This window comes from Ranitomeya imitator, chromosome 3 (assembly GCF_032444005.1).
Source record: "Ranitomeya imitator isolate aRanImi1 chromosome 3, aRanImi1.pri, whole genome shotgun sequence".
Lineage (NCBI taxonomy): Eukaryota > Metazoa > Chordata > Amphibia > Anura > Dendrobatidae > Ranitomeya > Ranitomeya imitator.
In genome coordinates, this window is record NC_091284.1 from 174,888,813 (window position 1) to 174,905,052 (window position 16,240).

General features: G+C 43.2%; 1 protein-coding gene across 2 annotated transcripts in view; it reads left to right on the top strand.

Moving 5' to 3' along the window:
* Window positions 1–16,240, top strand: part of RPGR (retinitis pigmentosa GTPase regulator) — a 99,419-nt gene that overhangs the window by 27,696 nt on the left and 55,483 nt on the right. Inside the window, exons 4-7 of one of the 2 annotated variants that reach the window (XM_069761616.1) lie at window positions 10,556–10,618; window positions 12,448–12,606; window positions 14,581–14,730; window positions 15,876–16,034. In XM_069761616.1, the coding sequence (XP_069617717.1) occupies window positions 10,556–10,618; window positions 12,448–12,606; window positions 14,581–14,730; window positions 15,876–16,034 (531 nt within the window). The remainder of the gene's footprint in view (window positions 1–10,555; window positions 10,619–12,447; window positions 12,607–14,580; window positions 14,731–15,875; window positions 16,035–16,240) is intronic. The other variant, XM_069761617.1, reaches the window with a different exon arrangement.

Here is a 16,240-nt window from a genome sequence, read left to right on the forward strand (position 1 = left end):
GGCGGCAACATGTACGGCCAGATCATTAATGGTCTGGCTAGATCAGTTAGAATCTCAGCTTAAGGACGGTGCATCCAGGGACACTATTCTGAAGGCTCTACCGACCATCCAGAATGCCGCAGCCTTCCTATCGGACGCATCTGTGGACTCTGTCAGAATGGCGGCTAGAGCGGCAGGACTATCCAACGCGGCTCGCAGGGCCTTGTGGCTGAAATGTTGGTCAGGTGACATTCAGTCTAGAACCAAGCTCTGCGCCATTCCGTGTGAAGGACAATACCTCTTCGGTCCAACTCTGGACGAGTTATTGGAAAAAGCAGGGGATGACAAAAAGAAATTCCCCAATCTATATTCATCTTACCGCCGGCCGTTCAATCGAAGGAGATTTGGTCGCGGGAAGAAACGCGGGTCCTCTCCCACTAGAGAAAGTTTCAGATGGGAAGACAGACGCGGTAGAGGTACGGGCTATATGTTTCGCCGTTCCTCAAAGGATCAGAAAAAACCGGACCAATGACTAGCGATCCCTCTGGGGGGTAGACTGTCAGCATTCTCTTCAGCTTGGCTGGACATTACAAACAGTAAATGGGTCAGAGGCATCATTACTGAAGGTCTAAAACTGGACTTCAATCACTGGCCTCGTGAAAAATTTAAATTAACCCCTTTACGTTCCTCCCCCCTTGAGCAAGCAGCCCTGGAAGCAGAGGTTATCAACTTATGTTCCAAGAACGTGCTGATTGAAATTCCGGAATCAGAAAGAGGAAGGGGATTTTATTCTCCTCTTTTTCTGATTAAGAAACCAGACGGATCCTTTAGAACGATCATTAATCTCAAATGTCTTAATGAGTTCCTGGTCAATGAATCATTTAAAATGGAAACAATCAATTCAGCAATAAAAATATTGTTTAATCACTGTTTCATGGTAGTTGTAGATCTAAAAGATGCATACTATCATGTTCCAATACATGAACACTTCCAGAGATTCCTGAGAGTAGCTGTGTCAATGGGGGGCCAGATTCGCCATTTCCAGTTCAGAGCTCTTCCCTTCGGCTTATCAGCAGCTCCTAGGGTGTTTACAAAGTTAGTGGCCGAAGTCATGGCGCACTTACGAGAGTCTGACATCCTAATTATTCCCTACTTGGATGACTTTCTTATAGTAGGGAGCTCTGCAGACCATTGCCGTTCTCAGCTAGAGACAGCCACATCCAAACTTGAGCATCTGGGGTGGATCGTAAATTATGAAAAATCTCGTTTACAGCCCCAGAAAATACAAAGATTTTTGGGACTATTGTTAAACTCAGAATCCCAACAGTGTTGTCTTCCACCCGACAAGTTGTTACATATCCAACAACAGGTGTCTAGGGCAATTGATAAACCATCCATGACCCTTAGACAGGCTATGTCACTATTGGGTTCTTTAACCTCTTGCATTCCCGCTGTCCGTTGGGCCCAATTCCACACCAGACCGTTACAATCTGAGGTGCTGGTTAATGATAGAATCTTACAAGGGTCCCTGCAGAATCAGATTACCTTAGGTCCAAAAGCACTCACATCTCTTAGGTGGTGGCTAGACAGTGAAAACTTATCGGCGGGAGTTCCCTGGGTGTCACAGGTAACACGTGTTGTAACAACAGATGCTAGCCCTTCGGGTTGGGGAGCACACATGGATGACATGATGGTTCAGGGTCTATGGTCCCCTCCCCTAACATCAGCCTCCTCCAACCAGAAAGAGTTAATGGCAGTAGAGCTTTCAGTGAAAAAATTCCTCATATATCTGCAGGGTCATCATGTCAAGATCCTATCGGACAACCAGGTGGCAGTCGCATACATAAATCATCAGGGTGGAACTCATTCCGAGTCACTGATGAGAGTGGCGGATCGTCTGTTCCAGACAGCAGAAAATCACTTATTATCCCTAACCGCTCTACACATAAGAGGAAAAGAAAACATCAAGGCGGACTTTCTAAGCCGCAACACCTTGAGACAAGGGGAGTGGTCCCTAAACAATTGCGTGTTCGATCAGATCGTCCACAAATGGGGACATCCAGAAGTAGATTTATTTGCTACCAGGGACAACCGGAAGACAACAAAATTTTGTTCCCTAAATCCCAGGGAAGATCCTCTGACGGTAGACGCCTTTCTGATCAAATGGGATTTTCAACTGGCGTATGCATTTCCTCCACTAGGCCTGTTACCCTTACTAGTCAGGAAGATAAGAGAAGATCGAGCCAGAGTTATATTGATTGCCCCATTCTGGCCCAGAAGGGCCTGGTTCACTTGGCTCAGGATCATGTCAGTGGAGGACCCCTGGGTACTTCCGGACAATCCAGATCTGCTCTACCAGGGTCCGATCAGTCATCCTCAAGTAAAGAATCTCCATTTAACGGCATGGATTTTGAAAGGGCGTTGCTAAAAAGCAAAGGGTTCTCCCCGAGTCTAATTGAGACCCTTATGAAAAGTAGAAAGCAAATAACCACAACAATTTACGCTAGAACCTGGCGGAAATTTCTGGCCTCTTCTGATTTTAATTTAGAAGAGGGATTACCTATAAAACAAATCTTAGAATTTCTGCAAAAAGGCTTAGAGCTAGATCTATCCACTAGTACTCTAAGGGTACAGGTCTCGGCCCTAGGGGCTCTATTTTCATGTAACATCGCCAATAATTATTGGATCTCAAGGTTCATTAAAGCATCTATTAGATCTAGACCCATACATAAAGATAGATCTATGCCTTGGGATCTCAACCTAGTACTGTCAGCATTGACTAGAGAGCCGTTTGAACCATTACAATCAGCTTCAATTAAGGCCCTATCTCTTAAGACAGCTTTTCTTGTGGCAATTACATCTGCCCGTAGAGTTGGGGACATACAAGCGCTCTCCAGGGTATCCCCTTATACAGAGTTTCTACCAGACAGAGTAATCCTCAGACCGGACCCAGCCTATTTACCAAAAGTGTCATCACGGTTTCACAGGACACAGGAGATAGTTTTACCATCCTTCCTTCCCAATCCCTCCAACCCTAAAGAAGAACTACTCCATACATTAGATGTTAGGAGATGCCTGCTAGAATACATCTCTATTACTGACACATGGAAGAAAGATGATGCGTTGTTTTTATCTTTCCAAAACCCTAGAAAGGGACTTAAGGTACCGTCACACTAGACGATATCGCTAGCGATCCGTGACGTTGCAGCGTCCTTGCTAGCGATATCGTCCAGTGTGACAGGCAGCAGCGATCAGGCCCCTGCTGTGCTGTCGCTGGTCGGGGAAGAAAGTCCAGAACTTTATTTTGTCGCTGGACTCCCCGCAGACATCGCTGAATCGGTGTGTGTGACACCGATTCAGCGATGTCTTCACTGGTAACCAGGGTAAACATCGGGTAACTAAGCGCAGGGCCGCGCTTAGTAACCCAATGTTTACCCTGGTTACCATCGTAAAAAAACAAACAGTACATACTTACATTCAGCTGTCTGTCCCTTGCCGTCTGTTTCCTGCACTGACTGCTGGCCGCAAAGTGAAAGTGAAAGCACAGCACAGTGGTGAGTCACACAGCGGTGACTCACCGCTGTGGCTGTGCTCTGCTTTCACTTTACGGCCAGCAGTCAGTGCAGGAAACAGACGGCAAGGGACAGACAGCTGAATGTAAGTATGTACTGTTTGTTTTTTTTACGATGGTAACCAGGGTAAACATCGGGTTACTAAGCGCGGCCCTGCGCTTAGTTACCCGATGTTTACCCTGGTTACCGGGGACCTCGGGATCGTTGGTCGCTGGAGAGCGGTCTGTGTGACAGCTCTCCAGCGACCAAACAGCGACGCTGCAGCGATCCGGATCGTTGTCGGTATCGCTGCAGCGTCGCTATGTGTGACGGTACCTTTAGGGTATCAAAGTACACACTAGCAAAGTGGATTAGGGAGGCTATCTCTTTGGCTTACACTGCAGGTGGAGGTCCGGCTCCGCAGAATCTGAGGGCACATTCCACCAGGGCCATGGCTACATCCTGGGCGGAAAAGTCTGGAGTATCAATCGACCAGATATGTAAGGCGGCCACATGGTCATCCCCGTCCACCTTCTTTAAGCACTATAGGTTGGATTTGGGGGCTTCCTCTGATCTCACATTCAGGTTAAGGGTGCTACAGGCCATAGTCCCTCCCTAAGGAAGCTTACATCTCTGTAATTCTCTCGTCGTGCTGTCATGGGAGTCCGAGTAAAGCATTAAGCTACTTACTGGTAGCGGCATTTCTCGGAGGCCCATGACAGCACCCTTAGTTCCCTCCCTATTCACTGGGGGTTGCACTTCCTATAAATGTATATATTTCACAATACGATACCAGTTCCAATAGATGTCTGATATTTTGTACATAATCTGTATATAGTGTATATTTTTGTGTACCACTAACCGCGGTAGTCCTCTCAAGACTCTGAAATACAACTGAGGCAAGGGAGAGGTACCGCCCTTTTGTATCTGTAGGTTTCCTGTTCCTAATGGGCGGATCCCCTCTCTCGTCGTGCTGTCATGGGCCTCCGAGAAATGCCGCTACCAGTAAGTACAGTGGAGCAAAAAAGTATTTAGTCAGTCAGCAATAGTGCAAGTTCCACCACTTAAAAAGATGAGAGGCGTCTGTAATTTACATCATAGGTAGACCTCAACTATGGGAGACAAACTGAGAAAAAAAAATCCAGAAAATCACATTGTCTGTTTTTTTAACAATTTATTTGCATATTATGGTGGAAAATAAGTATTTGGTCAGAAACAAACAATCAAGATTTCTGGCTCTCACAGACCTGTAACTTCTTCTTTAAGAGTCTCCTCTTTCCTCCACTCATTACCTGTAGTAATGGCACCTGTTTAAACTTGTTATCAGTATAAAAAGACACCTGTGCACACCCTCAAACAGTCTGACTCCAAACTCCACTATGGTGAAGACCAAAGAGCTGTCAAAGGACACCAGAAACAAAATTGTAGCCCTGCACCAGGCTGGGAAGACTGAATCTGCAATAGCCAACCAGCTTGGAGTGAAGAAATCAACAGTGGGAGCAATAATTAGAAAATGGAAGACATACAAGACAACTGATAATCTCCCTCGATCTGGGGCTCCATGCAAAATCCCACCCCGTGGGGTCAGAATGATCACAAGAACGGTGAGCAAAAATCCCAGAACCACGCGGGGGGACCTAGTGAATGAACTGCAGAGAGCTGGGACCAATGTAACAAGGCCTACCATAAGTAACACACTACGCCACCATGGACTCAGATCCTGCAGTGCCAGACGTGTCCCACTGCTTAAGCCAGTACATGTCCGGGCCCGTCTGAAGTTTGCTAGAGAGCATTTGGATGATCCAGAGGAGTTTTGGGAGAATGTCCTATGGTCTGATGAAACCAAACTGGAACTGTTTGGTAGAAACACAACTTGTCGTGTTTGGAGGAAAAAGAATACTGAGTTGCATCCATCAAACACCATAACTACTGTAAAGCATGGTGGTGGAAACATCATGCTTTGGGGCTGTTTCTCTGCAAAGGGGCCAGGACGACTGATCCGGGTACATGAAAGAATGAATGGGGCCATGTATCGTGAGATTTTGAGTGCAAACCTCCTTCCATCAGCAAGGGCATTGAAGATGAAACGTGGCTGGGTCTTTCAACATGACAATGATCCAAAGCACACCGCCAGGGCAACGAAGGAGTGGCTTCGTAAGAAGCATTTCAAGGTCCTGGAGTGGCCTAGCCAGTCTCCAGATCTCAACCCTATAGAAAAGCTTTGGAGGGAGTTGAAAGTCCGTGTTGCCAAGCGAAAAGCCAAAAACATCACTGCTCTAGAGGAGATCTGCATGGAGGAATGGGCCAACATACCAACAACAGTGTGTGGCAACCTTGTGAAGACTTACAGAAAACGTTTGACCTCTGTCATTGCCAACAAAGGATATATTACAAAGTATTGAGATGAAATTTTGTTTCTGACCAAATACTTATTTTCCACCATAATATGCAAATATATTGTTAAAAAAACAGACAATGTGATTATCTGGATTTTTTTTTCTCCGTTTGTCTCCCATAGTTGAGGTCTACCTATGATGTAAATTACAGACGCCTCTCATCTTTTTAAGTGGTGGAACTTGCACTATTGCTGACTGACTAAATACTTTTTTGCCCCACTGTAGCTTAATGCTTTTATCAAAACGTCATCAAGCTGCTCAGTAAGCATGCCAGCCAACAATTCTGGATCCAGTGGCTCTGTCCCGATATTTGAGGAGCTGTCCCAATGTTTAGTAAAGTCGTGGGTATGTCCGAACATCAGCTGTGTCTGTTTCCTAAGGTCATAGATGCAGCTGAATATAAAGGTAGAGGAAGAGACGAAAAGCCCTTTGTAAACGGCTCAGTCTTTTTTTAAAGACCAAATGTCTTGCCAGAATTTTTGGGTCATGTGTCAGTCTCTGGTCTTGTGATTGTTAATGAAGAAAAGGGAAGAGGAGGTAATGTGTGTGGGTATGTATTGATGTAGCAGAGCTGTGTGTGTTTGTATTACTGTAGCAGAGCAATGTGTGCGTGTTTATTCAGGAAAGTTATGTGTGAATTTATGTAGCAGAGCTGTCTGTGTTTGTATTAATGTTGCAGAGTTGTGCATGTATGTTTATTGATTAGTGATGAGCGAATATACTCGTTACTCGAGATTTCTCGAGCATGCTCGGGTGGACTCCGAGTATTTTTTAGTGCTCGGAGATTTAGTTTTTCTTGCCACAGCTGAATGATTTACATCTGTTAGCCAGCATAAGTACATGTGGGGGTTGCCTGGTTGCTAGGGAATCCCCACATGTAATCAAGCTGGCTAAGAGATGTAAATCATTCAGCTGCGGTGATGAAAACTAAATCTCCGAGCACTAAAAAATACTCGGAGGACACCCGAGCATGCTCGAGAAATCTCGAGTAACGAGTATATTCGCTCATCACTATTATTGATTTAACATACGGTAGCTGTGTAATGGTATTGATGTAGCAGAGATGTGTATGTTTTCATGTAAGAGATCAGTGTGTATATGTGTTTGTGTTGATGTAGCGGAGATACCGGTATATATCTGTATGCATATTGATTAAGCAGAGCTTTGTATGTATTGATTTGTTAGAGCGGTATGTATGTATTGTGTGTGGATGTGTATTGATGTAGCAGAGCTGTGTGAGTGTGTATTAATGTAGCAGAGCTGTGGGTGTATTGATATATCAGACCTATGTGTATGTAATTTGTGTGTGTATTAACGTAGCAGAGCTGTGCGAGTATGGGTGTGTATTAATGTAGCAGGGTTGTGTGTGTGTTTATTGATTTAATATAGCTTTGTGTTTGTATTGATGTTTCAGAGATGTGTATTAATGTGGCAGAGTTGTGTGTGTTTTGATGTAAGAGATCAGTGTGTATATGTGTTTGTGTTGAGTAGCAGAGATGTATATGTGTGTGTCTATTGATTAAGCAGAGCTTTGTATGTATTGATATGTTAAACCTCTGTGTATGTATGGGTATGTATTGTGTGTGGGTTGATGTAACAGATCTGTGTATGTATGGGTGTGTATTGTGTGTGGGTGTGTATTAATGTAGCAGAGCTGTGTTAGTATGAGTGTGTATTAATGTAGCAGAGCTGTGGGTGAATATCGTGGGGGTATTCTTCTTTTGTGCTGCCGAGCTTACATGCATTATTACAGTTATCTGATTGTGATAATATTAGGATACTGCAGTGACAAACTGCATACATACAAATGTCATCCGTCTGCCCGTCCCCCTGTTTGTGCATGGCACCCTCAAAGGCAGATCTCCAGAGCTGCGCTCCAGCTTGTCGTTCATGCTGAGGAACAGACTCGGGTACGTTGAATCCTTCTAACTTTCCTGAAATTCTTACAGCCAGCTGCAGAGAACATCTCCCTCCTGTGTCAGGGAAGAAATCTAGTGATTCCTGCGATCACAGAATTCTCTTGCCGTCCCGGACCTCAGGCAGCCGCGTTACCTGCATTACACCTCTCCGCTGATTTGCATTTCCTACATTTTATGCTGTGTATGTCTTGAATGGTGATTCTTCAAACAGATTTTAACCCTGCTGTTCTGTTCGGGTCATAGTGACCCGAACAGACTTTTTGCGGCCCTGTAGATTTTTTTTCTGTAAGTCTCTAAAACTTGAGACTCCTTGACTTTTCCTCATTTGGGGGGACCTACCTATGAGTATTTTTTTTTTTTTTCGTTTACTTTTTGCTACACGCAAAAAGTTACACTTGTTGTGTTCGGGTCATAGTGACCCGACATCGCTTTTTACAGCTGTGAGGCCATATTTTCAGTGAAATAAAGGAGTTATAACCTCAGTTGGGTCTATTTATTGCATCTACTATTGTATATCAATTAATTTATTTCCTAAATTATTTCAATGGGGTCGTACACGCGCTCTACCGGGGGTATGCATTGAGATCTGCGCACCATAAAAATGGCTTTATATTGATTATTTTTGGTGCGCAGTCTATTCTAAAATGTAGAGTGCATCCGGAGAGATCACTAGGTGTGCACTACACGTGTATATTATGCGCATAACGGACTGCTCAGAACGCGCTGTCTAAGACGTTTTTTTTTTTTTAAAGCTGAGCTGTAAAGTCTTGCAAATAATTTTTTTTTGCTAAGTAAGTCTGTCTTCCTGGCTTATCTGCTTGTTTTCAGAAGGGTTCTTATCTTTTTTGCTCTTATCAGTACACATATGCTAGCCCAGACATGTTACCTTTCAGTTTCTTTGGAGAGCAGCTGTGTGCTTCTACCCCCATGGCCCCTTCCGGCATCAAAAGAAAAAGATGCAGCTATTGCCCTTCTACTTGTGACAACAAGACGAGTATAACATGTTCTTGCTGTAAAACATTTCTATGCAAAAATCATGTGTATTGTTTTTCATGCAAGAATCCGTAAATTGATATGATCATGTAAATATATTCACATTGTAATGTTTATTATCTTTAATTTGTTATCACAAAATGTTTGATTTGATTGTTTGTTTTTTTTACAAAATATGCGTAGTTTTCTATTTTCATTTTGCTCATTGGATGGATCTGTTTTTTCAGAATAAAAACAAAAAAAAAGATTTCTAGTTCATTTTTCTTTTTTTTTTTTTTACTACCAAACATGTTCACAAACAGTCTAGTAAGCAAAAAGTATAAAAAAAAGTGGAGTTAGAGTGTCTAAAATCAAGGTTTAATAAGCCGGGTCATAGTGACCCGGAACACTACAAGTGTATAGTAAATGCGAACAAAACAGCAGGGTTAAAGGAGAGCCATGCGTATACATTTGTATGATTATTATATTGATGCTATTCCTTAATTACTTTTATTCAGGGAAAGATGTCTGATTGCTTTCATGGCCTATTGAGTTCAGTACTAAAACCTATTGCTATATGCTCCATAACTCGCTTGGTTATCTACAGACTGAATGTTTCCCTTTAAAGCAAATGCTATGTCACGAGAGAGCAGGACACAAGCTACATACAGCATTAAATAGCTCTTTTACCTGATGAGGCTGGTGTACTCGAGCCGGGTTCACACAAGCGGATACATAATTGTCCGCTTTTCAGTTTAAAAAAAAAAAATAATAATAAGTGAAGTGTATCAGTGAACATATGAATGGTGACCCATATGTGACCGTATTTTGTGCACTCATTGACTTATAATATCCGAAATATGGATCAAAGTAGCTTGTACTGAGATTTTTTTTTACATGCGGACCATCGGTTCTTCTGTAAAAGCGTTCTCATGAACTACCACATTGACTTGCATTGGTTGGTATTCAGTCTGTAGTCTTTTTGCATGCGGACAGCGCACAGGCCGATTATACACTTGTGTGATCAAGCCCTTACTGTAATATCACTCACAATGGCTGATTGACAGTTCATCAGGGACCCTCCTCCCTCCCATTGCTGAGTACAAGCTGCAGCTGTCAGGCTGGGTGGGCTGAGATAAATGCATTTATCAGCTTTCTCACTTATAAAATATCAGGATTATTATTTTGACATGGATTTCTGAAGTAAGTACACCAGCCTCATCAAGTCTAAGAGGTCTATATCATAATGTATACAGTTTACATTGTAAATAGTGATGAGCACAGTTCTGGGATAAGGTGTTATCTGAGCATGCTTGTGTGCTAACCGAGTGTCTTCGGCGTGCTCGAATACTGTGTCTGAGACCCCGCGCCTGCATGTCTCGTAGCTGTTCGACAGCCGCAACACATGCAGGGATTACCCAACAAACAGGAAATCCCTGAACACGGGGTTGCAAGAAGCCAGCGGGACTTGCCTCCATGACTAGTAATCCTACTCACATCCTTACCGGCTGCCATGACACAGACATGGCTGCAGTAACAGAGCCGGTCTCGGATCCATGCTGACTGTGCAACGGGCAGCAGAAATCTACCAGCAGGTTCCCTTTAAAATCTGGGCACGTAAAGGTGTTACTTACAGTACTTGGTTGAGTCCAGAGATGTAAATTCGTTACTGTCTCTTCTACAAAATTATTTATATTATTATTTTAAAATTACAATATTATGCTATTGTGTTTTACAGCGTTAAAATCTGAAAAAATAAAGCTTGCTGCGTGTGGAAGAAATCACACTTTGGTTTCCACAGGTAATTTTTTTTTAAAATTAAATATAGATATTGTTCTGCATGATGTGAACCGGACCCAATATTCACGCTGCACGGACAATGGATAGCTTGAATTGGACATTTTATTGCTACGGAGTATGTTTTGCTCTGGAGCGCTGCTTGGCTTTAGGGAAAGCATAGTTCGAAAAGCTGGCCAGGGACCATGGCCCCAATTCGTCAAGACCAACGTGAACAATGCCAGTCTTGATGATGGGCCGTGTGAGTCATATGCTCCTGATTAAGAAGCACATAAGGAGCGTCTCAGAAGTGGCTCGTGCCTCCGTGCCTCTTGTCATAAATCTTACTTCAGTCAGGGACCGGAGTAAGATATGCTACAGCTTGTCATGAATTACAAGCTGTGGCATCACCCTCCCATTCTACCCCGACTTCACCCATTTTGGTGGAGCTAAATAAAAAATGTGAAAACTCCCCAAATCGCCACATTTTTGCTCAATTTTGCAAACATTTTGTAACTTTAATGCGATTTATTGAATCACTTTAATAGGCTTTTCAAGGCATGTATGCTCTGAAACACAAGAACGCTTCAGAATAAAACATACACTCCTACAAGAACGCCGTCAGCGTCTGATTCATCCTGTCCGTGCTTAGAGCGGAGGGAATCTCCTGTCAGGTTCCCTTTAATGATCTCTCCTCCTGCCATGTTCCCTCTGGATCCTTCAGGCTGCCCCTTAGTCCGCAGCGTGGTCATGGACATGTGAAAGTAGAAAAGTTTAATGATGATGAGGTGCTACACATAACATTCAATTCCAGCCTTGATTTTATACCGCAGTCTTTACATTTGAGATATTGAGCGAACACTGACTAGGGGAGAAATCACTTAAACCAGTGTTTAATAGTTGGTCTTAGTCCATAGTCCAAGAGGTAAAATGCAACAAATGTTATATACGGTAATTTATAATTTCCCATCTCCTTATCTCTTTTACTTTTGTGGGTGTTACAGAAACCTCATGGCAAATTGCCTGTGGTGGGTAGATATGCACAGATATTGTCATCTCAGCCATGGCCAGTAGCTGAGATGGAAATGCCCCTTGCCTGTCCGTGTTACAGAAAGGCAAATCTGCTTTGAGAAAGCATAGATTTATATAATAGTTTATTCCACATTACATGGCCTTCGCTCCACTTATTTTCTATGGGACTGCTGAGTGCAATGCTGAGCAATTTCCAGCAGTCCCATAGACAATAGATGGAGCAGAGGCTGAGCATGCACACCTCTGCTCCGTCCAGGATGCAGAGCCCCGTTCCCAGTGTTATAGAGCCTCCATCTTGGCATCACTGGGGTCTGACCCCTAGTGATCAGCAAGATATCGCCTATCCAGTGTATAGTGGATAACATGGTTTTTAGGGGGGAATAACCCTTTAATCTTCCTGCTAAGGAGGAGTCTCTATCATATTCCCCAAAACTCCACTAACTTTTTAGTTTGCTGTTTGAAAGCTCATAAACATTCAAAAACCAAACATTATGGCAAAAATGTTACTTGTCCAAAAACTTGTGACCGATTTCAGTGGTATAGCCACATATGTGTGTTAGCAGAGGCAAAATGGATAACGAGCGTCATCCTGCAGTAATGGCCGCTAGTGATGTAGAACTAGCTGACAACAAGCTCAGATCTTTGAAGGCTCAGGTCCTGGAGCTTCTTGAGCATGGCCTTGTTAGTCTCTGCCGTACCTCCGGACTGCTGAGTGATTCTGCCATGTCTGGAGGTCTCTGTACAGAAATCCTGTGCAGTCCAGTAACCAGTATCTGTCTGGAGGAAATCACAATGTCCGCTTCTATGTTTGGTCTTTTCTAGCACAAGGAAAGGTTTTCTCTTCAGGCTGGAATAGTGAAGGGCAGCTGGGACTCGGTGACACCACGGAAAGATCAAGCTTTCATGAAATTCCCTTCTTTAACGGGCAGTGCAAGATCAAACAGCTGTCGGCTGGATCCAATACATCTGCAGTCCTCACGGGTAGGAGATACCATCATAATCTCTGATCTTCCTAGTTCTCTGACAACCTTCCGCAGTGTGACATAGCCACATGTCGATATTCCCCCCTCAGGGGGGATTTGCCAATCTTTCTCCTCAGATTTTCAGGACAACAGTCTGACTTCCGTCTAGTGAAGTGTTATCATACAAATCTTGTGTGGATTCAAATTATCGTTCACGTCGACATTTCCGTCCACCTGGGCTTTACCTCTCGCCACTATCTCAGCGGGCCCACAGGGACTACAGCTGGCACCCGCTGTAATGGGCAGCTTGAAAATGAGTATGATTGTTATAGTTTTCGCAATGGTAGTAAAAAAATAACTGGATTCTTAAAGAAGTTGACTCATGATTGAGATTAATGGCATTTCTATAGGATAGGCCTTAAGTGACCTATGGTTTCGGGTCCCATCTCTGCTGCTGCAGGAGTACTGAATACAGGAAAGTAAGCAACTCGGCTGCTTTCATAATTCTCATAATAGTGAATGGAGACAGAGGCTCTTGTGCAGCCATCACTGCTGCACCAGTCGGATCGCGGGCGTCCTCTCTGGAGATAGGTGAAGATCCCAAAGTTGAGACTCAAATCTGTTAAACATTCATGACATTTGTTCTCTGCGTGTTTGCGTGGGTTTCCTCTGGGTACTCCGATTTCCTTCCTCACTCCAAAGACCTACTAGGGTCTGTCACAGTGATCAAAAGGAACCAATAGGAAAAATTCCCTATTGTTGCCGAGTACTGGCCGGCAGATCTCGGCAGCACACTGCGCATGCGCCTTCCATTTTTTTCCAGGAAGATGATGCAAAGGACCAAGCAATGGAGCAGGAGGGACCAGGGATGGCGGAAGTATCGGGTTAAGCCCGCCATACACATTTGATGGCTCTCAGGCAAACCATTGTTTGGTGCCCATCTCTTCCGGCTCTCCGATACGCAGGGATGCCTGTTCAGCCAAGTGCTCCTGTGTTGTCTATGAGAGAGCTGCTGCCAGACATGCTGGTCATGGCTTATCTCGGGAACAAAAGGATAGGCAATACGACATGTTGGATTCTTAAAGGTGTTTTCCCACCAACAAAAGTTCATTTTAATCAATAGATCTTGGAATAATAATAATAATGTATACAACTGGATGTGTGTAAATACAATGTTATTGTGCTGAGATAATCTTATACAGGTGCTCCTGCTATCTGCGGTGTAATGGCCGTGTTTGACAGTACAGGAACATGGTCTGATCATACCACAGCTCCTGGGCACAGGGGGAAGCAAAAGAGTATACAGACAGGACAGCAAGGGATCACCGCTGATTCTTTCTTTAAAGTAGAACATTGTTTAAAAACAGGAAGGGAAATGTTTTACCTCACAGAAAGAATCCACCGTGAACCCATTCTGTATTGTCAGCACAGGAACATTTTATTTAAATACATCCAATTTTGGAAATTATTATTATTCCAAGATCTGTTGATTAAAATGAACTTTTGTTTGTGAGAAAACTCCTGTAAGTCTCTCGAGAATTAATTGTCTGTGGCCCTCTTATAAGACTATCAGCCAAACCATTGATATCTGCGGTTTTGGATGACATTAGTCCAATTTGTATGGGGGCTTTATGTCTAGGGCAAGATAAGATTAAGACACAAATAAATATAAAGTACCATAAATCTTCTTTTCCTGTGATTTTACAGTATGTAAGACAAAGCGGTAAGGAACATTTTTCCTGATTACTATAAGTGTTAGTTTTTGAGCAGACAGTATAATGTGATAAGTGCGGGCTCCACATTATTGTACACACTTATCATAAGTAGAAGGTGAAATGAACGGCAATCCCTGTCTCCTTCTAATCTCCTGTACAATGAACCCGCTTGTTATACTGGTAATAACATAAGATGTTTTCGGTTCTTCCAGCACACTGAGAATGTATTATTGATTAATAACAAATATTAAAACAGCACTATATCTGTCTCATTTCAGCAGAGGGTAAACTTTACATGTGGGGCGAAAATTCAGAAGGTCAACTGGGACTTGGTAATGAGAAAAACTTCTGCACTCCGCACCAGATAGATACTGGGAAGCCTATTTCTTGGATTTCCTGTGGCTATTACCATTCGGCTTTTGTAACACGTAAGTCAAACTATGTTCCAATAAAATAAACACCATAAGGAAACTAGATTGGCCCTTATTATAGATAAAAGGGATCTTTCACAAGATTTCATGATTCATTAGATTAATTGTTAATTGGATATCTTAGATGGGATGAGACAGGTGTACTTACTTTGAAAATCTATCTCAAAATGGGTGTATAATCCTCATATTAAAGGGGTGTTCTCAATTTTAAAAGTCACCCCATTTTATGGGAAAGGGGTTAATTTTCCGATTGTGGGGGATGACCTCCGTGACCCCCATCGATGCTGAGAACCAGGGCTTTGAAGAGCTCCTGCTGAGTGGAGTAGAGGTCAATCAAACAAACTACTGCTCCATTCATTCTGCAGGGATAGCTGGAGATTGCCGAGGGCAGTGCTTGACTATCGCTGACGCTCCTATTACAATGAATAGAGAGGCAGTGCGCATGATCGACCTCCGTAAAACCCCTTTAAACTTTGTGGTTAGTAAAATGACATTTCTTAACGAGACGGTAACTAATTTTTTTTTTCTTTAGGATATTGTTTGTCTGTTTTTTTTCTGCATCTATAATTTTGGCCGTATTCGTATATCACAGATCCATATTACTGTGTCCTGTTGGAATTTAATTAAGAGCAATGTCAGGAGCCCTAGAATCTTACCTTAAAGGGAAACTATCATGTAAAAAACGCTATTAACCTGTAGATATGGGGTTATTCGGCAGATTAATAGCGTGCTGCAGCTTCCCGACACATGCACTGTGAGTCCCGCTGTCAGGGAGGAAATAAACTTTATCCTTCCGCAACCTCAGGCTTTCAGTCACAGGTGTGGGCCGGCGGCTGCAGTCACAGCTCAGTGCGTAGCCTGCTGTCAGTCAGTGCCGGGAGCGCGGTTACAGCCGCCGTTCACTGTGCACTGAGCAGTGACTGATGCTGTGTCTCCATGACTGAAAGCCCAAGGCAGCTGGGAGTAATAAAGTTAATTTCCTCCTGGCAGCGGGACTCTCAGTGCAGGCGCGAGATATCTACAGAACTGCAGATTAACCCCATATCTGCAGGTCAATATTGTTTTTTTTATATGACAGCTTTCCTTTAATATTATTTATAGGCATGTGTATAACCTGAATGCCTGAACCTTCTGTTTTGTAGAAGATGGTGAACTATATACCTTTGGGGAACCTGAAAATGGGAAGCTTGGCCTGCCTGCTGAGAAGCTGGAAAATCACAAAAAGCCTCAACGCGTCCCTGGCATATCCAGAAAAGTCAAGATGGTTTCCTGCGGTGGAGGACACACGGTCGCAGTGACAGGTTTGGCACTGAGTATTTATATTATTATTTATTATGCCTATGTGATGTGAAGCATCTTACATATGTTATTTCTTCTCTTAATGAGTAATATTATATGATGCTAAACCCCAACGATATAGAAGGTAAATGACGTTAAGGATTCTCCTCCATCCATCTCTCTTATCAGTTAAATCTGGTTCTAAAGGATTTCCCACTACTATTATGGC